Source organism: Colletotrichum acutatum (genome assembly GCF_030867785.1).
Source record: "Colletotrichum acutatum strain CBS 112980 chromosome Unknown BDZ83scaffold_94, whole genome shotgun sequence".
Lineage (NCBI taxonomy): Eukaryota > Fungi > Ascomycota > Sordariomycetes > Glomerellales > Glomerellaceae > Colletotrichum > Colletotrichum acutatum.
Window position 1 is genome coordinate 39,432 of NW_026849088.1, and position 19,616 is coordinate 59,047.

General features: G+C 52.1%; 5 protein-coding genes across 5 annotated transcripts; 4 read left to right on the forward strand and 1 right to left on the reverse strand.

The window, feature by feature from the left end:
• Positions 1 to 3,727: 3,727 nt before the first annotated feature.
• On the forward strand, positions 3,728 to 5,826 carry BDZ83DRAFT_585076 (fungal-specific transcription factor domain-containing protein; the record flags this gene model as incomplete). Its single annotated transcript, XM_060505820.1, has 3 exons — positions 3,728 to 4,431; positions 4,487 to 4,924; positions 4,980 to 5,826. The coding sequence occupies 3 exons, from the start codon at positions 3,728 to 3,730 to the stop codon at positions 5,824 to 5,826; spliced, it is 1,989 nt and encodes a 662-aa protein (XP_060361574.1).
• Positions 5,827 to 6,187: 361 nt separating this feature from the next.
• On the forward strand, positions 6,188 to 7,399 carry BDZ83DRAFT_755127 (uncharacterized protein; the record flags this gene model as incomplete). The annotated part of the gene is made up of 3 exons (XM_060514572.1): positions 6,188 to 6,272; positions 6,328 to 7,175; positions 7,238 to 7,399. 3 exons carry the CDS (start codon positions 6,188 to 6,190, stop codon positions 7,397 to 7,399), a joined length of 1,095 nt encoding a protein of 364 aa, XP_060361575.1.
• A 178-nt stretch (positions 7,400 to 7,577) lies between these two features.
• On the reverse strand, positions 7,578 to 9,128 carry BDZ83DRAFT_785695 (uncharacterized protein). The gene is made up of 2 exons (XM_060515637.1): positions 8,957 to 9,128; positions 7,578 to 8,864 (listed from the first exon to the last, which is right to left on the reverse strand). Exons 1-2 carry the CDS (start codon positions 8,960 to 8,962, stop codon positions 7,953 to 7,955), a joined length of 918 nt encoding a protein of 305 aa, XP_060361576.1. The 5' UTR covers positions 8,963 to 9,128; the 3' UTR covers positions 7,578 to 7,952.
• Positions 9,129 to 11,855: 2,727 nt separating this feature from the next.
• Positions 11,856 to 13,484, forward strand: BDZ83DRAFT_631743 (uncharacterized protein). Its single transcript, XM_060508920.1, has one exon. The coding sequence runs from the start codon at positions 12,340 to 12,342 to the stop codon at positions 13,435 to 13,437; it is 1,098 nt and encodes a 365-aa protein (XP_060361577.1). The 5' UTR covers positions 11,856 to 12,339; the 3' UTR covers positions 13,438 to 13,484.
• A 4,777-nt stretch (positions 13,485 to 18,261) lies between these two features.
• On the forward strand, positions 18,262 to 19,152 carry BDZ83DRAFT_722049 (uncharacterized protein; the record flags this gene model as incomplete). Its single annotated transcript, XM_060512428.1, has 1 exon — positions 18,262 to 19,152. The coding sequence occupies one exon, from the start codon at positions 18,262 to 18,264 to the stop codon at positions 19,150 to 19,152; it is 891 nt and encodes a 296-aa protein (XP_060361578.1).
• Positions 19,153 to 19,616: the final 464 nt, after the last annotated feature.

Here is a 19,616-nt window from a genome sequence, read left to right on the forward strand (position 1 = left end):
AGCTTTCAACTCTTTTTGAACATTGGTCAGGAGGAAATCCCGGAAGTGGTATCCAACATCGAAGAAACCACCTCTCGCCCGCGCTTCCGTCGACATCAAGTCCCTACTTCGGTACGGAGTAATGCAGGCTGCATCCTGCCTAAGCTTTGCGGTTACATCGTGGACAGCATACTTCGAGGCCGCGCTGGTACCATTTCACAGGTCGCAGTCTAGTCGCATTCCGTGATGAAGGAGAATATGCTGGGGCATCGAGATCGAGATGTTTCTGAGTGCACGGGGATGCATGAGAGCACACCGGTCTGCTCAATTGGCCCATCACAGCCTGGCTCTCCTCCTTCTCAGCGCCTTCGTAGGTGGCAGAGCTGCTGATTCGGATACAGTGTCGCTTCTCGGCCCATCATTGATCCGAGCTTCCAAAGTGTCTTGTCTGGATTCCGGCGGCTTGTCCGCTGGAGGAAAACGACGAAGCGGAATCACTTATTGCATGTGTATGCGGAAGAACATGATGAGCGATGGGGTTGGCTGTTGGAGTGGCAGATGAGAAGTTGATGCCTCAATTACACACAGGAAAGAGTAGTGGCCTGAAGGCAGTGGAAAGCCACTGTCCCGATTCGACGAGGTGCGTTATCGATATGGGATTATGTCATCTTTATCACGTATCGGCTCCCAATAGGCTCACGGGTACCCGTGCATGTAAAATTCCACGGGTACCCGTGAATATGACTAAGCAAGCGGGCGGCACAGATTGACAAACGCGTCTCGCGTCAGTCTACACGTTTCTCTGCACATGGCATGGCAACTCGGCCACACGTTTCTGAGAAGGATGGAATTAGCCCCGGACAACCCAGCACTCAATTTCCTAGACGACTGTCTACCTCCTGAAAGCGAATATGAATCGCGCGATGACCTCATATTGGCAATTAACAACTGGGCGGCAACAAGGGGATACGCCTTCACGACTGGGAGATCGACCAAAGAGAAGAGTGGGCGGCGGACAATTACGTATTCGTGCGATCGGTCGTGTCATCCCCCAAGCAAAGCAATAGCGCGCCAAAGACGAACTACGAGCAGAGGAACGGGCTGTCAATTTTCCGTGCTTGCCAAGGAATCCTTGGATAAAAGCACCTGGAGCTTGAGACACCGGCCCGACAAACGGTTTTCTTCTCATAATCACCCCCCAAGCCAGCATCCGTCTGCTCACCCAACACACCGCAAGCTGACAGAGGAGGATTTTGCGAAAGTAGCCGGCCTATCAAATGCTGGCGTCGCGCCCAGAGATATCCGGACATACATACGACAAACCACAAACTCTGTAGCAACCCAACAGGATATCTACAATCATATTGCAGCCATCAAACGAGATGTTCGTGGAGGGCAGACCTCGATCCACGCACTTGCCAATCAGCTTGACGAGGAAGGCTTCTGGAGTCGAATGCAATTCGCACCAGATGGCCGCGTTACAGCTGTCTTGTTCGCCCATCCAGATTCCCTAGCCCTCCTACAAGCTTACCCAGACGTAATGTTGCTGGACTGCACTTACAAGACCAACAAGTACGGTATGCCGCTTCTTGACATAGTTGGCGTCGATGCTTGTCAGCGGTCCTTCTGTATCGCGTTCGCATTTCTCAGTGGCGAAACGGAAGATGATTATACCTGGGCTCTGGAGCGGGTCAGGTCCTTGTATGACCAGTGCAACGCTAGCCTACCTGCGGTTGTCCTCACAGATCGCTGCTTAGCATGCATCAATGCTGTAGCCGCTGTCTTTCCATCTTCGGCATCTTTGCTTTGCCTCTGGCATGCGAACAAGGCGGTGCTTCAGCATTGCTACTCTGCGTTCGACCTTGTCAAGACGAAGACAACCAGTAGCCCTGCAGCGCCGAAGTCATCGACTGACAACTGGGGAGAGTTCTACAAGTCCTGGCATTTGATTGTTAGCTCGCCGTCTGAGATGACCTTTCAGGAGCGTGTTTCTCACTTCGAGGAACGCTATCTTACGGACCATCTTGAAGAAGTCGGCTACATTACGTCCTTTTGGCTCCATCCGTACAAGGAGAAGCTAGTGAAAGCCTGGGTTGATCAGCACACGCACTTTGGCAACGTGGCTACCTCGCGGGTTGAAGGCATCCATGCTCTGCTCAAATCGCACCTAAAGAGATCCACGTTAGATCTGTTCGAGGCTTGGCGAGCGATGAAGCACGCGTTACTCAATCAGCTCTCGGATCTGAGATCTAATCAAGCCAAGCAACAGACACGAATACCGGTCGAGCTTTCGGGAACAATATATGGCGCAGTACTTGGCTGGGTATCGCATGAAGCCCTCCGGAAAGTAGAAGAGCAGCGGAAGCTGCTCAGTAAGAATGGCACAGACCATTCCTCAGTCTGTACGGGGGCCTTCTCTCGTGTGTACGGTTTGCCATGTCTACACAAATTAAAGGCTTTACAGGAACAAAATCTTGTTCTGCTACGTGAGCACTTTCATGCGCATTGGCACCTGAGGCGTGAAGGGGCGCCGCAGCTGTTACTAGAGCCTCGCCAGCGCATCGAGCCCAGGTTGCAATCGGAGAACCCCCGAATTCCGGTTTCAAGCACTAGGCGAGACCCAAGCAGCTTTGAAATCGTTGAACTCGCGTCACGGGCCCCAAGCACATGTAGTAGGTGTCATGCGGTTGGCCATATTATGACCTCAAAGGCGTGCCCTCAGCGATATTCACATTTGTTGCCTGAGCCAATTCCTACTCCAGGCCTAGCCCCAACACCGAGTGCAGTCTGTGCCACTACACGGAAAGTCACGGAAAGCCTTCCGTCGAACGCCGTACAGTCCATAATAGCCTTGACTCAATCGACTACAGATGAAGCAGTGGATGCCAGGATGTCACCACCTGAGATGCAACCACCGTCTCGGCGTTCGCGTTCGCCCTCGGTTCTAAAATACGATTCACCTCAGGCAATATACGGACGGTACTGTGCAGCGAGAACCGCCTGGTATGCCGCCCAGCCTCGTGGAAGTGTCAAAACAAACCAGGAGTATCGGAGGGCAATGGGACTTCCGCTGCGTTATGGGAAGAAATGTTATGAGTGGTGTCTTGACTACAAGCAGATGAACAAACGCTGCACCACCTCCAAGGGGTCAAGAGATTGGCTTAAGGAAGAGATGATGGCTTATCTAGACTGGGACAGAGCTGAAGAGGAACGGGTTGATGAGCTTGTCATCGCTGAGGAGGGAGAAAACCCTTTTCGAAATAGCAGGAGAGGTATGGGCGACATCTGGAAACGAGTTGAGAGAGACAACGCCGAACAGGAGGCGTTGTATGCTGAGAATCTGCCCGAAGAGTGTATTGTGGTTAAATCGTAAATTATAGGGTAATTGGAACCCAAGCCGCGGCCCCGATTGGCTCAAGACCCGTGCAGCGAACGTGCTTAGTCATATTCACGGGTACCCGTGGAATTTTACATGCACGGGTACCCGTGAGCCTATTGGGAGCCGGGTACCCGTGGAATTTTACATGCACGGGTACCCGTGAGCCTATTGGGAGCCCACGTATCTTATCGATTAGATAATGCGGGACGTCTCCTCGGGAAACCTCCCAGTTCACCGCGGGAAACGGCCTTTTACACGACGAACCCCTCGAGATAAGGATGAATAACATCAATAGCCACGGCCAACTCGGCAGATCATGCAGCGCCTTTGCCTCGATCTTGCCAGAGAGACACCTTGGACACCAGAAACATGTCGCCCGAGGCTGACAGAGGCTCCTTGCCCTCGGAGCGTCCCTACCGCTCCCACCTTCGCCCGGCCTGCCTGGCCTGCCGGAAGCGCAAGTCCCGGTGTAATGTCGACAAAAATGGAGGAACATGCTTGACTTGCCGAGCTCACGGAACACAATGCGAGTTCCCACCGGCTCCTGGTGGAGCTTCGCCGCGGCCGAAGTCTGCTTGGAGAAACGCCCAAGCCAGTAGATCAAAGGACTTGGGCCACCGGCCGTCCCCTCCACCACAGCCTCAGGCTCAGACGTTCTCCTCGGAGCTCCAGTACAATGACCAGACGAACCAGCTACCGTTGGCCGAGGCAGACCAGCGTGTGTCAAAGTCCTCAGATGGTCATCCTCCCATATTCTCACCACAGAACAAGCGGTACCCGGAACCCATTGGCGATGGCGGAGAGGATGAGGCACATATTGTGGGACCAGCAGACATTGAAGATACCCAAGTCTTGTCCACGTACTTGTCTAATGATTCGTCTGGTTTGAACCGGGGTAAGATATCAGTGACGAGCCCACGGCAAGAGCATGGAGGTGGCTCAAAGAAACCCGTTGTCTTTACCACGGTGAGGAAGCAGCCTCTTGGTCTTCCTGACGACCGGAACCCAGCCTTCTTGAAGTGTCAGATGATTGAGAAACTTCTTGAGCCAATGCTGCCCGATGTTATACAGCTGTAAGTCGCAGTCAGCTTGTACTGATGCGTATCGCGACCTGACTTGAGCTTCTAGCTTCTTTGAAAAGCCCAACCGTTGTTTCCCCTTGTTGGATAGACAGTCATTTGAGAAACGGTTCGCCGAAGACAGGAGGCACATCTCGCCAGCCCTATTGTCCTCGCTCTATGCGCATACAATGACCTACTGGGCGCAGTCCCCCGAACTCGTCACCCAACACCGTCCCGACACTAGGTTCATTTGGAACCAAGCCAACGATGCCCTTTACTCGGAAATGCACCTGTCCCCAGGCATCTCAACTTTGCTAGCCATCCTTCTCAATATCTCCGGCCGGCCATTGACTTCGATTATCGGAAACGGCCTTCAGCTTGGCTCCGCTATCTCTCTAGCTCACTCGCTTGGCTTGAACAGAGACCCTTCCGATTGGGATATTCCAGAAGCCGAGAAGCTCCTGCGAACGAAAATCTGGTGGGCCATCTTTGTGTATGATAAGTGGTATGTGCAAACACAAAGCGTAGGAATACTTCTTTGGGGCTAACGATTTACCCAGGTCGAGTCTGGCGTACGGCACGCCGCCGCAGCTCAGGAGCGGCCAGCACGACGTCGCTCTTCCCACAGTAGAGCAGCTATGCGGCTCGGCACCAAATCCAGTCGACTTCGAAGCAACGTCTGTGTACTTGGCATTTGTCGCTCTGGCCCGCTTTCTCGACAGTTACCTGGAGCGCATTTACGATCTCGAGAAGACCTCCACCACTGGCCCCTGGGATCTGGAAGTCTTGCTTACACAGTGGGAGGATTCGCTCAACAACAACATAAGGCGGAGGATCATCCGCGGGGGCGAGAGTCTCGACATACCAGGTTCAGCGAACCTACGTCTCGCGTATCTCTACATCAGACTATTGCTTCGGAAGTGGGAACTCGATGCCGAGAAGGCAGCCAACGCCGACCACACATCCTCGATCCCCATGCGTTGCTATCTTGAAGTTCGACGCTCCGCCGAGGAGATTGTGCTTCTGGTGCAAGAGCTTAAGGATCCCCAGCTTGGCGACTACTGGCTTCCAGTTCTCACCTTTGCATTTACGTCCACCATCAAGTTCCTCCTTCGCTGCGCATTAGAGACAGAGAATACCGTCAGCGGACTGGCGCAAAGCATGTCGCTGAAGCTGGCACGCGACCTCGTCAATGCGCTGCAGGTTCATCGCCAAAAGGCCTGGGACGTAGGGGACTTGTGCATTGCGCAGTACTCCGAGGTAATTGAGAAGCTTGCCACGTCCACATCGAGCGCAGAATTCTCTGAGCAGCCAGTAGACATACCCGAGCTTCAAGAGTTCGTGTCGACAAGCGTGCCTGATATCGATGAGCTCTTCCCTAGTCTATGGGATATGTTTGGCCAGTGACAAATCAGATGATCTTCAACGGCGGTCTGTAGTCTCGCTAGAGCCCAGACTGGCAATGCCGATTTCCGTCCGGAAATAATACGGACGGACTAGTCCGACGGACTACTCCGTTCACAACTTCACATCATCAACATCTAACACTGGCAAGAGCCCCAATCCCATTTCACATAAACTTCAGCATATCAACTCCAGCATCGGAAGAAGCGACCCATCACTTTGAATAATGAATACCGTTGGCAGGCCCTTGAGAGTCAAACTTCCATCTAGGATTGCGACCCATTTACCCCGCACCTTCGGCGTTAACTCTCGTAGGCTGTTTGCCGTCATCTCACCCAGGAACTCATCGATAGACTCACATAACATGGAGCCGAAAAGAGTCGCTGTGCTCTACCAAGCCATAGATCCTCCTGTCATTAACGGAGTGCGCAAGCCGATGAAGCCTGGTGGTCAGTCGTATCTCGTAAACAATATCTGCCCGCGATTTCAACTTACAGGTCTTAGGATACCGCGACTCAGGGGCCGATATCGCCTTTAATCTCCAAGCCAGCAAGTCTGTTACGGCGATCACTCCAGTCTCAACGCCCTCGCCAGAGAAAGATACCGAGTGGTGCTTCCCTGATACCGAAGAGGGGATTTTAGACGCTGTCAAGAAGGGAGCGACATATCTCTGGGCCAACACAATCTTGTTCGCATCTCATCCGATCCAGGTTTCTAAATCCCTTGGAAGTGTCCAAGATACACTCAAAGTCATTGGGCATGGGCCTCTCGTTGTTGAAAAGTACGACGACAAGGAATATGTGAATGATTTGCTTCGCCGGATCGGTGGCTTTACGATGCCTCGCTACTGGACAATCCATTCCGACCCAGCGGTAGCAACAAAGATTGAGCAGCTCGAACTGCCGTTTCCGATCGTCGCAAAACCCATTAGAGGACGGGGAAGCCACGGCGTTCGAGTCTGCCAAACACTCGAGGATCTCACCGTCCACACCAAAGTCCTCTTCCAAGAGTCACCGAGCATCATGTTGGAAGAATACCTCTCTGGCGAAGAAGCCACGGTAACCGTGATGCCTCCCAATGGAGAGAGAAAAGACTACTGGTCCTTGCCCATCGTTACGCGTTTCAATCATCAAGATGGGATTGCGCCTTACAACGGCGTGGTGGCGGTTACTGCCAACTCGAGGGTAATCACAGAAAAGGAGGAAGAGGATCCTACGTATGGACGGATCGCCAGGGAGTGTGAGGCAGCAGCGAGGATATTGGGCGTCGCGGCTCCCATTCGCATCGATGCGCGACGTTTTTCCGAGACTCCTGGGTCCGACTTTGCTCTCTTTGACGTAAACATGAAGCCGGTAAGATCGTCTCTCAAAAGTGAAGATGCCATTGAATATTTTCTAACGAATACTTCATCCAGAACATGACCGGTCCCGGGAGACCTGGGCGAGATGATCAGGCGAGCTTAACACTTCTGGCAGCTGAAGCGCTCGGATGGGACTACCCGGAGCTGTTGAGGCAAATTTTGAACACATCGTCAACTCTGAAAACACTGAGGGAATTGAAGCCAAGGGAAAACTAAAGAAATGACGAGGTTTCCTACGATTGGACACACGGCCGGCCAAATAGCGGTTTAGTGAAGCATCAAACAAAAAAATGTGAAAAGAGAAAACACCAGAGGGATGGATCATCGTGACTTCCCTCAAGGAATTCGTTGCCATGGACCCTTACGGGCGGTGTGGGTGGGGAGGTAAAGAAAAAGCCCATACGGAAAGACATCACAGGTCACACAAATTCACAAAGAGAAGGAGAAAGAGGTTTGTTTGCATTGCCAGTGTATTCTTTGTCACACCAGATAAGCAGCCTTTGCTGCTGATATCAACGAGCAGCTTGTAGCTGCCAACGACGAACGAAAACCTGATACTCGTCGAAGCTTAATCACAATAAAGAATGAATGACCCATGGACCCAAATCCTCCCTGATGCCTGTTCTCAAACCCAGTCCTTTTTGAATCCCAAGTGTTCCCATGAATGAAAATGAATCCTCCACAGATATGCCCAGAATCCACCGATCCAGGTTCCTTCCCAAACTTCTCGAGATGTTGAGATCACATGAGTGTAAAGGTGTCATGAGACCTAAGCCGAGGCCGTAACAAAGACAGTCTGAGTCTCAGTGATTACGGGCTCGACAGTGGAAGCACGAGTGAAGACCGGGGCACCGATCATGGTAGCCTCAGTGGACAAGGTGGCAAGAGGAGTCGAGGTAGAAGCGGCGGCGACCATCTCGGGATCCTTGCTGAAGGTAGTGAGGAAGAAGCTGGGCTCCGAAGTGGTGGGAGCAGCGAAGGGAGTGGAGTCGGGAGCGCTCGAGGGCATGGCAGGGTCCTCGCTGAAGGTAGTGAGGAAGAAGGAAGGAGTAGTGGGGGTAGGGCCGGAGAAGGGAGTGTAGATGAAGGTGGCAGTGCCAGTGGGACGAGGGTAATCATCCAGACCGGCGGTGCAGATGTAGGGCTTGGAGCCATCGGTTCTGGTCGCGGTGACGCACCAGCTGGAGATGCGCTCGTGGATCTCCATGGTGGTAGACTGCTCGACAGGAGCAGCCGTGGCAATCTCCATAGAGAGAACCGAGGTGATGTGAGGAGCGGTGACGACGGGAGCGTTGACCTGCCCAAGAGTGGTCTTGGTACCAATGTCCATGTTGAGAGTGGTCTTCATGGGAGCGCACATCTCCATGATGCCAGTGAGGCCAAGAGCGGGCTCGCTGATCGGGAAAGTGGTGCACTTGTTGACCTCAGTAGCGATGGGCTGCTTGTAGTCGGCCATGGTGGTATTCTGGTGAACAACCAAGGCCTCGTGGCTGATGCTCATGATGGGCTTGGAAGCGTTGAAGCCAATATCCTTGCGGATGTTATGCTTCAAGCCAGCGATGCCAGCCTGAGCGGGAATCTGAATACCAAGGCCGTTGACAGCAGCCTGGTTATCCAGAACGGGCATACCGTTGACGGCAGCGCCGATGATGGCGCCGACAGCAGTGATGGCAATGTAGGACTGGAAGGGGAATATTTGTGAGCTTCCAGAACGACGCAATTGTTTTTGAGGTTCGAGGCATGGGAAGAAGCAGAAATAAATCGCAAACGTACCTTCATTGTGACTGAGATGAGTGGGAATTAGAATTCTTGGTTGGTGATGATTTGTTGGTTGGAAGTGATGGATTGCTTTGTTGTTTGCTTGTGATTTTGAGTGTGGAAGTTGTCGGTGAAGAATAAAGTGTGTGGTGTGTGTGAGAAAAACAGAAGAAAGTGGGAGTGTGAGGATGAGTGAGAAAGGATTGAGTGGAAGAGGTGGGCGGTCGAAAGGCAGTGAGTGGGCAGGGCAAGAGATTTTCCGTGGGTAGGGCTAGCTTTTTCTGATCCTTTCTATTCAGGCAAGAAGGAGGAAGAAAGAATGAGGCAGGAACGATCTGAATTGTGTTAGTTGGTGCTGAGGTGAATCACGCATCGAGGGGTCGAGGAGGTGAGGTTATTCAGGGGCACACGTGACTGAATGAAATATCGGGAGTGAGGCTGGCAGCCACCTGTGAATGGCCTCGCACAGAATGGTAGCCTTACCATTATGTTAGTCACTAATTTGGTAGGCACTTCTGGTTGGTCTATTATGCGATACATCACGTGCTTTCTATGTCAGAAGCATGATCATATGCGTAAAGCCTCACCAGTCACCGCCATCCTTCACCTGCCCCAATCCGATCTCTCGCTTATCTGGCATTTGTGGATCTTTCCTGACAAGTCTGGAGATCTCTGGAGGTGTTTATTAATCGTGCTTCATGCAGAGGCAGGTGTTGCTGTCTTGGTGGTGTCTTCCACTTCGACGTGAGCCCAAATTGGACTTTGCAGAGCTACTTCGACAGGTTGATCAGGTAGTGAGGCGAGGGCCAACCGAACATCAAAGAGTATCCATGTAGTCAACTGGAATAGGACGTCTATTTAGCTTGTTCTTGCGACCTGGCCGTCCATCGGTTTCTAATCCATGATCTGTGTGTAGACATATTCAAAGGTAGTTGCAGATTGATTTTCCTTCAGTCTCATGGGCTAAAAAGTGGTCAGGGTACATGGTAGGCAACACGGGCAATCATCGTAACACTACAGAAATGGATCGTGCCTGCCATATGTAGTTCAACTCCAAGTAGGTGTTCTTTGGCCTTGACTGAGGCTTAGAGTTAAGATTATCCGTATATCCCAAAATTGTTCCGAGCCCGTGGCCTTCGGCCCGAAGTCGATGTCGTCAATAACCTCACAATTTGGAAAGCCTGGGATGACCTTGGTGACAACGAGCTAAACCACAACCAACTTCTTTCATTCTTTTCAAATGGGAAGAGATGCCTCAGCGAAATGTAGATTACTCTTGCCCGTGTTTGATCTTCATGCGTACAGCTCCATTGGCAGTCTTCGGGTGTAGTCAGGTTGCCGCATCAGCGGTTTGTGAATGGTTTTCCTACATTCCGAGACGGATGTAGTGAGCATTAGATTCCCATGCGACATTGATGAGATGGCAGATTCCCACGTGCAAACCACCGTTTGTGAGCGATGCTGGAAGTTGGCTTGGCCAGTGGCTGGTGAGGCTGGCTTCACGTGGCGAGGTTACAATACCTCAAACCCGGGAAGCCGGCTCATGTGTTCTGATAGAATCGATCCAATCGTCAAGGGACATTCCTGCCGAAGATCATCTTGGCGTGCATCAAGCCATTGCCGAGACGGGTAGACCCAAGTCAACCGATTGCCGACTGAATCTTGACTGGGAGAGCCGCACCTCACAACGAGTACATGTATTCGTAGGTCTGACGACCATGAGCCAAGAAGTCGCCAATGTGTCTCTGCCAGATTGACTTTCTGAAGTTTTGCTTACCATTCCTGTTTGTATCGCATACAACTTTTCTTGTCCTTATCTCGTTGTCTAGCCCTCGGCCGAAGAGAAATTTCGTCGTCGGCCATCAAGTCCTCACACAAATCGCCGCTGGGACTCGGAGATCGAGTCAACAGCTCGGCTGGGCAAAATTGGCACGCCAAGCCCAGCACAGGCCGGCGAAACGGTCCACCATCGTCAGCAGAGTCATGTAACGGTCTCCCTCCGGCACTCTTGTCTCGGCCCTTTTTCGTCCCAAAAAAGACCTCATACACTCCGAGAATCTCACCAAACAAGCTCAAATTTCGAACAACCCAACTATCTACAGACTGTACATGGCCACTTTGCCCGGCCCGCACACGCCCAATCTTTCGCTGCCTTGCATCCCATGTGGATGACCGTCAACATCCATAGTTGCGATGGCGTGGCCCAGCCTACATCTATCGTGCGTCAAGTTGAACAGAGTTTTGCTCTAGTCAGGGGGACTTGGGATGAACGAAACGAAATATTTTGCAGCCAAGACTATGCGCCCCAGTATCAGCAATCAACCCATACCCGTCTCGTCCACTTCGAGAAAACCACCATGCAGCCCGATGCCGTACGATGCCGTACGCGCGAGGGGTGGCTGTCAATAAGCTTGTTTGTGGGGTTTAGAGTTACATGATCTCCGCAATCATTCAAAGATCGGCCCTACCAGCCCCTAAAGACGATCGCCGTTCCTGTCTTAGTCCTCTTTGGCGTTCTCTGGCGTCTCCGCACCGTCATCAACCTCTGACTCTCGTAGGCTCTATTCTAGGAGCGCCGGAGTTAAAGAACACCAAAGAGGTTCTCGAAGGAAAAAGTAGCGCATTCCAGAGCCCTGGTGGAGGGTCTCCAGACTCCAGAGCCAAGAGGCAGAAGGGAAAACTCCCGGTAATTGTCCGCAGTGCATACACAGTCGTACTGCTGCATCGCGAACCAGAGCAACGACTCGCGGAGATCCACCGAGGCCACGACGTCCGAAGCCGGACTTCATCCCGTTGGTGTTTTGGACTGGCAAGTCAGGGATAGTCGCCAAGGATGCGCCCATCTCTGCGGGGGAATGGTCCCATAGTGCCAAGCCAAAGAGCAGACATTTTTGGCTTCATCAAATTTCACTACCCTTTCACACTTCTCTACTGCCCAGTACCCACGACTCGTTCGGCTCTACTATGATCTCCGCTGCCCGCATAGTCCGTAGTCCGTTACCAAGACCAGCTTACCATCCGCCCGGTGTCAACCCAACTACCGGCCGACGCTAGTCAACACCAGTAACGGTCCCATGGGCAGCTCCGACAAGAGACCATGGCCCCTAAGTACCAAACGTGTGATTCAAAACGTCATAGCTTCATGGTCCCTGTTCCAGTGAAGTGGGATATTATGAACTAATAGACGCCAAGCCTAATGGCTTGTCGCGGACGAACCGACGCAAAATGGGTACAGAATAGCAGCACGATAAAGAAGCTTCCCGTCCCGCTGCCGCCGCCGAAGCTTCCTTTACCGTTGCGGCTTTTCTCACTCCTTTGACGGTATCAGTCTGAGCGGCGGCAACTCCTCCTACCTTCCCTCCAGCCAAGTCGTAGTCCTCGGGTCCCAAGCCGCAAGCATGTCTCTCATCAACGTCGACCTCCACGCCCTGGCGACAGGAGGCGCCGGCTACCTCGCCTCCATCAACGCCGGCGCCACCCTACCCACCCCGGCCATTTCCCTCCTGGCGTACCAGCCGGCCTTCGCAGACGTCCTCGGCCCCAACGCCACGGCTCGCAAGATCGTAGAAGTAGACTGGCAGGCATTCCACGAGGGCGGCATCTACAACAAGAAAGACAACTCTCTGTACATCTCCTCCAACTACAACCCCACAGACAACATCAACATCACCGTCCTCAACCTGAATGACTTCTCCATCAGAAGCACTCAGTTCGACGGCCTCACCGAAGCCAACGGCGGAAGCTCCTACTACCCGCCCGGCGCGGACCAGTCTGCCACGCCGCCCATGCAGGTCTGGTGCGATCAAGGCGACCTGACGAGAAAATCCCAGCTCCTTGCCGTAGACCCCAACACCAACAAGTCGGAGCCTCTCATCGTCGGCTTCAACGGCCGCAACTTTACCTCGCTCAATGACGTCCGTCAACATCCGGTAACAGGAGACCTCTGGTTCACTGATCCCCAGTACGGCTTCTTCCAAAAATTCAGGCCTGAATCCGTGCTCCCCACCCACGTCTACCGCTTCGAGCCCTCCACGGGTACAGTCCAAGTCGTGGCGGACGGCTTCCAGCAGCCCAACGGCGTCGAGTTCTCTCCTGACGGAAAGACGCTGTACGTCTCCGACACGGGCGCCATCACCACCGCCCCCAACCTGTCCGGCCCGGCCACTATCTACGCCTTTGACATTATCGACAACAAAAAGCTCGCCAACAAGCGCGTGTTTGCGTACGCGGATAACGGCTTCCCTGACGGCGTTCACGCTGATACTGATGGTAACGTCTGGGGCGGCTGCGGCGATGGCATCCACGTCTGGAACCCTGAGGGTGCCTTGCTTGGAAAGATTCACTTGGGCGAGACGTCGAATAACTTTGCTTTCGCCCCGGGCAAGGTCTTTGTCTTCTCCAACCAGCGTCTGTGGGTTGTTGAGAACCTCAAGGCGCTCGGGAGAGAGGTCTGCAAGGATTTCGGTGCGGACTCGGATCCCAGATGCGCCAAATAGAGCATCGGGTACCTATAGAGCTGTGTTTTAAAAGTTTTGATACCATATTCCCAATTTCAACTTCGATTCGACCTCAGAGCATCCTGAACATTTCCATTTGATAGGTGATGAACACACGGCATGAAGCTGACTTCCACGAGCTGCCCCTAGGATGGCATTGCGGAATGAGATGAACATCGAAACACAGGCATCTTCCGCGACTAATAGTCTCGTCACCATTCTTGGAGTTTGATTCTTTGTTCAGAAGGAGGATACTGTTTTCGAAATGCGTTGTCTTGTACCTACTTTTCCAAAGTGCTATTCCAAAGGCCCGAGGCTGCAATCCAGTAGCTAACCACCAGGCATCAATCCAAGCAACGTCCCCCATACCATTCCATCCATACTACAAGCCCAATTTCATGATTCCAAGTCTCTTTGAGAGTCAATCAAGTTTTTCGATGAAGGGGGATTGTTGGTATCCCTGTCACAGGATAGTTGATTCGAACCGTCCGGTTCTGTGGGCGACGAAGGGGCAATTGCTGTCTATTGATTGATTCTGCGTAATGATTTAAAAGGGAGGTTTAAACCTTAGGTTGGAAGGGCAATTGACGTCTAACTGAAGGTCGAATTGGCCCTCGCGTTGCCCCCGACCCACAGTCGAATTGGACTTCCAATCCGACAAATCCCTGATTCCTGGGAAGGGGCGGTGAAGTGAGAACAGAGGTGTTTGTGTGTAAGCATGAGTCCAGAAGCTCCATGCCCAATTGACTGTTCGATAGGGTTTTCGATCACCGAGAGTACGACCTCATTCTTCCCGGTCCGCAAAGGCCTTCCTTCGCGTGTGTTTGTCGTCAAAACCACGCCCGATGGATGCGAGCGGGATCCGGAATGGGATTCTCGTGGTGATTCTAGCCACCGAGGGGTACAAGCCCGACTCCAGAAGCTTCAATACCCATTGGCTGTCCGTCGCCAAAACGAGACTCAATGACGGGAGACAGCCTCGGAGTGAAATCTCCTTGGTGATCTTGACCATCGAGGGGATCAATAATTGCTTCGAGGGAACGGAGGAAATGAAAGCAGAATGAATCAAGCTTCCGAGGCAAGAAGGTGAAAGACAAAAAGGGGAAGTGTGAGTAATTAACCTTCTTACCTCGGAAGCTCCGTTACCTCTGCCAAAGCCTCGGGGAGAGCCGCCGCCAGGATCATGGAATCAAGTCCACGGGCCCCGAGTGTAAGACAAGGCCGTGACATTCGGCGTGTCGAATGGGGCAATAAATGCCTCTCAAGTCTCTTACTCGAGAGGTTGGGAGGCGGAAAAGGAAAATGCTCTTAGGCCAGGCCTGGCCTAGAGTTAGAAATGGGCTGATGGTCCCAGCCGTGGCTGGCAAGTCCAACCTCTTCGAGCAGAGCTTTCCGGGTATCACAATACCGCCTTCCGAGAGAATAGAATCCCACAAATCGGCAGTCCGCATACGAAGATGCGGTTGGTGCGGGTGCCGTGCCTGTGATCTCTTACAACAGGACAAGGCTAAGCTGTTGTTCTAAGAGTGGTCTTTCGAATATGTCTTTGTAGTCATTGTATTCAAACAATAACGCCAGTCGGAGAAGCAGAGGCCGGGAGACGTCCAAGGGGATGTCTTTGAAGGCAGTCGCGTTTGAGGCTGGGCTGAGCGACGCAAACTTGCGCTTGGAAAATGTAAGTGGTGATTCGAGCAGGTTTCCGATACCCAAATCGTTCCTGTCGGATCCCCACCCCATAGTACTCCAAGACGGGGCGCGCATTCTAGGAACTATTTTCTGCTCCAAGGAGAAATGGATTTGTGGAGGCATTTTCTCTCCTTGGAGCAGAAACCGAAATATCATGGCAGAAATTGCGACGAGCTCAGTTTGTTGAGACCTTGTAAGAGCGTCCCCCCACCACCCCCCACCCCCCGGCGATATGAATAGAATGTGAGGATACTACTCAGTAAATATTTCGAGCAGGGGCAGTAGTATTGGAGAGACATGACGCGCGGCGGCAGCCATGAAGCTTTTGTGGATGATATTGCACTCGCTGCTTCTAAGACCTGAGTGAGGGGAGTCCACGACTGAGACTCCGAGGTAGTTATAGAACAGTCCCAGGAATTCGAAAAAACCTTCGAGTTCTCAGTCGTGGTCAGATTCAACCCAAATCCTCCTGACAGATGGTTGAAATGGAAGAGGAAATCTTCCTGTAACCAAGTCAGCGATGCACACAAACGAGTGATGTTGAGTGAAGACGGACTAATTTGGGATCTTGGAGCACAGAACGAGTTGTTCGAAACCTCTTCTTTGCAGACATCTGAAAATCCTCCTCTCCCGCCACCCACACATGCATGCAAGCTGATTGGGGCAGTGGGTAGGTGGAGGAGGAGGTTGGATATTTGAGCATCTTGGTCGTTGAAGCATGGATCGAAATCAAAGCTACGGGCCCTTGAGTGGAAGAGTGAGAGCCACCTCAGTGTGATGACCAGCCTAGAGACGCAGGCCAGTGCCTGTAGCTTTGAGTCGAGAACCATTCCGTAGTCCAAAGAAAGACCTTTGACGATCGAGGACAGTGTTGTTCGAACAATATTCTGTGAGTGGTTGGAGCGCACGACGGAGGGACTCGTCGCGTGGGAGCTTCTCCGTTTGCTTAGAAAGCTTCGAGACGGGACTCTGTAGGGTGGGTTAGAAACGAGATCATGCCACTGGAAGATGCTTTGTTCATGATGGAGGCTATGTCGAAAACAGGCGGTTACATGGCAGACAGACTGAAGGCATGGGTCTTACCTGGCCTTGAATGGGGCAAAACATGTGTAACGAAGCAGAGTTGGAATCGTGAACCTACCGGAACTGAGATTGCAAGTTCTGGCAGCGCCAGTGGTGAAAAGTAAATTGTGAACAATCGGTTGTAGTCATCGCTCGTATCTCCTTGGTCGTTTTTCGTGATCGTCCCTGGACCGTTGTGATTGCCGTCGTAAGGAACGGAACCGTCCACTCGAACAGAGCAGTTGGGACTAGTACCCTTCGTCAATCTTTGTGTAATCTGCCCCAATTTCTGGAGGCCGCAGGGCATTCCAGTTGTGGAAGCTTTCTGCTTTCACGACGTTAGCAAAGCTCCCAGGGCAAGGTACGAAGGATAGCTCAGCTAACCTTTCGAACAGTTCTCTTTGGGAGAGAAGTAATAGGCGGTGCTTATGTGTCAAGGGAAGCTTGCACTCGTCATGAGAAAGGCAGTCCAAAGACCCTTAGTACTGAGGATGGCATCCATGGTGGATAATTCCAGTCGAAGCTGGCGAAAAGGGTGGGAAATTCGCAGATTAATGCTGTTTGGACAAAGAGAAGAGAAAAGCTTTTGAGTGTGGGAAGTCTGGATGGGGATTAGTAGGGAAGGGAAAGAAATATTCACTCCACACAGAATGTTTGGAAAGGCGAATGGCCAGGAATATCCACGTCACGTGCTGAGGGTTTGTTTTGATGTTTATTGCATGGAAGGAGGAAGGAACCGAGAGGGAAGGTGCGATGTGTGGTTTCAAGGCTGGCTGTTTTCAGCAAAGGAAAGTAAAGGAAGGTAGAGATGTGAAGGTAGAATAGTCCTAATATACCTGCCTTACCTGAGTCCATTATGAACCGTGAATAACGTGAAGCTACGCGGCTATTGAGGTCAATTTTTGCAGTTCCGAATGCTTTCACTTTGACGGTTGAGCCGGCCGACGAGGGTATCCTGCTTGAATTGTAGACGAGTTTGATGTGTAGCCTATGTGTTGTTGTCTGCGTTTTTATACAAGTAAATACGTTGGTTCAAATCCCGGTCTATCAAAATGCAATAAATCCTTGCAAAGATACAGGTTTCTTTCTCAAAGTCCTCATGTAGTGCATTTGATGTCACTCAACATCTCCCCTAGATCTACCAAATTTAGGTTCATGAATTGGAATACCAGCATTGTCATATAAGTGCCAGTTTCGGACACTTCAGCTTGGTCATACTCCCGAGCTCGTTTGCACATAAGCGTGGTGTCGCACCTCAATGCTGCCATCCTCCCAACGCTTGAACGTCATCGTCCGACTGCCTGATTTGGGGATATCCAGTGGAGGAAAGAGCGCAGGTGTTGGATGATTCATCGTATGCGTTTTCCGGACGTGGCAGAAAAACCATAAAAGATGACGGTAGTGGCAAACTGTCACGGTTGACACATATGGCTGTCGGTAGTAGAAAGCGTGTTAATCACCTATTGACGAACTTCGAGCCTACATGTGAGGAGAACATGAACACGACTCTGAGGCACAACGGGCCTGATGCCGGCGTCAGAGTTCTTCCGCCACCAACCACATGCCGTGGCCGGGGCGGAAGCCATTCATCGGGATATGGCCAACGTAGAAGTTGGGCAAGAGAACACACAGGTGAATCTTCGAACCACTGCTCTTGGCAGTCATTAATGTGTCTGCGCGATGCAGAGAGGCTTACGGCTTTTGCAAGACATCTCAACTGGCCCAAGGATGTCACTTCTCCTCCATAATGCTGAAAGTCACCAGATTCTAGCCAGGAACCAGGAACAGAATTTAGTCCTCTCCGTAGCACAAAGACGGACCGACTCAGAAGACTGCTTTGTAATGCGTGAAATATTTTCCGGCTACTTTCAAGAAGAGGTAGTCACAGCCACGAGAGTGATGTGGGACCAGCAGAAGATCGCGGGAAAGAAATACCACTTTTGGTTCATGAGGCAAAGTATGCCGACTCCTTGACGTGATACATAATCCTAGTCCCAATCTCTGACTAACATGAACACCCAAAGGGCGGCATTCCACATCAAAATCCCTAGTCATCCTGGAACCAAATCAAACATCATGCCCTACACCTCAATCACAATCATCGTCTCGCCCTACCACGTCGGCATCCCCAACCACCGCGTCGGCACCGGCCCCCACCGCATCCTCTACCACGGCCTAGCCGACAAACTCGGAAACCTCGTCCCAATCCGCTTCGTCAACATCGGCCCCGTAGATGACTTTGAAGGCGAAATCGGCCGCACATTTGAACTCCTTCGCCGCATCTCCTCCGCCGTCTCCCAGGCCGTCGCCGCACACTCCTTCCCGCTTGTCCTCTCGGGGAACTGCTACGCCAGCACTGCCGTGGCAGCAGGTCTCAACGCTTCCGTCCCGGACTTGAACGTCCTGTGGATAGACGCGCACGATGACCTGGATACACCGTCCACAAACGAGAACGGGTACCTTGATGCGATGGCGCTGTCTATGGCGGCTGGGATGAGCTGGCATAAGTTGATGGGATCCGTGCCGGGGCATAAGCCGTTGAGTTTGGATCGGGTGGCGTATTGCGGGTTGAGGGACGTGTCCGAGCTACAGAGGAAAACAGTGGCGGAAACTGGGGTGGATGTTATCTGGGGTGATGCGGAGACCAAGGTCGATTTTGCAAAGGAGCTGGGGATGTTGTTGGATCGGAGGAGGTTTGAGAAGACTCATGTCCATCTCGATCTCGACGTTTTGGATGAGTCGTTGGGGAGGGTGAATGAGTTCCCTTCTCCTGGAGGATTGCATGAGAAAGATTTGATGGGGTGCTTGGAGACGATTCCGAGGAAGACGAGCCCGACGTCTTTAGTTGTGTGTTCTTTTAATGCAGAGTTGGAGGGGGGCGATACAGTGGCTAGGCTTGCAGTGAAGGGCATTGTGCAATTTGTTGAGAGGCTCATCGAGACCGAGGTCCTAAGAGCAGCTCCATGAGAGGTGACAGGTCTTTGTCCTGAGCCGGTCAACAGCTGGGTGTATCCAGACTTATATGCTGCTTAGCAAGGGAGACCACATAAATACACAAGTTGAGGGCCTCGTGGTAAAGATGTTGATATTGATACCGGCATCAAGTAATATGGCATCAGGGCTGGAACATAGCGAGGTAGCCCACGTCAAACACCACTGAGAGTAAGTCGAAACCTTTGCATCAAAGCAGGAAACGATTTGACTCGCGCCAAGGTGCCATCAGCCTAGACAATGGGTAGTGTACCTTGTGCTCCTCCACTCCGTACTATCAAATGATATAAGGTTCAGTCAACGTCAACGCCAAAAGCATATACATCTGCTACACCTCGTCCCGGCTTTTGGAAAATTTTGAAGTCACGTCTGGCGAGACTTCCAAACTCCAGGGTGCACCCACAGACGGGGAGAAATTCTCCTGACAGATTACAACTACA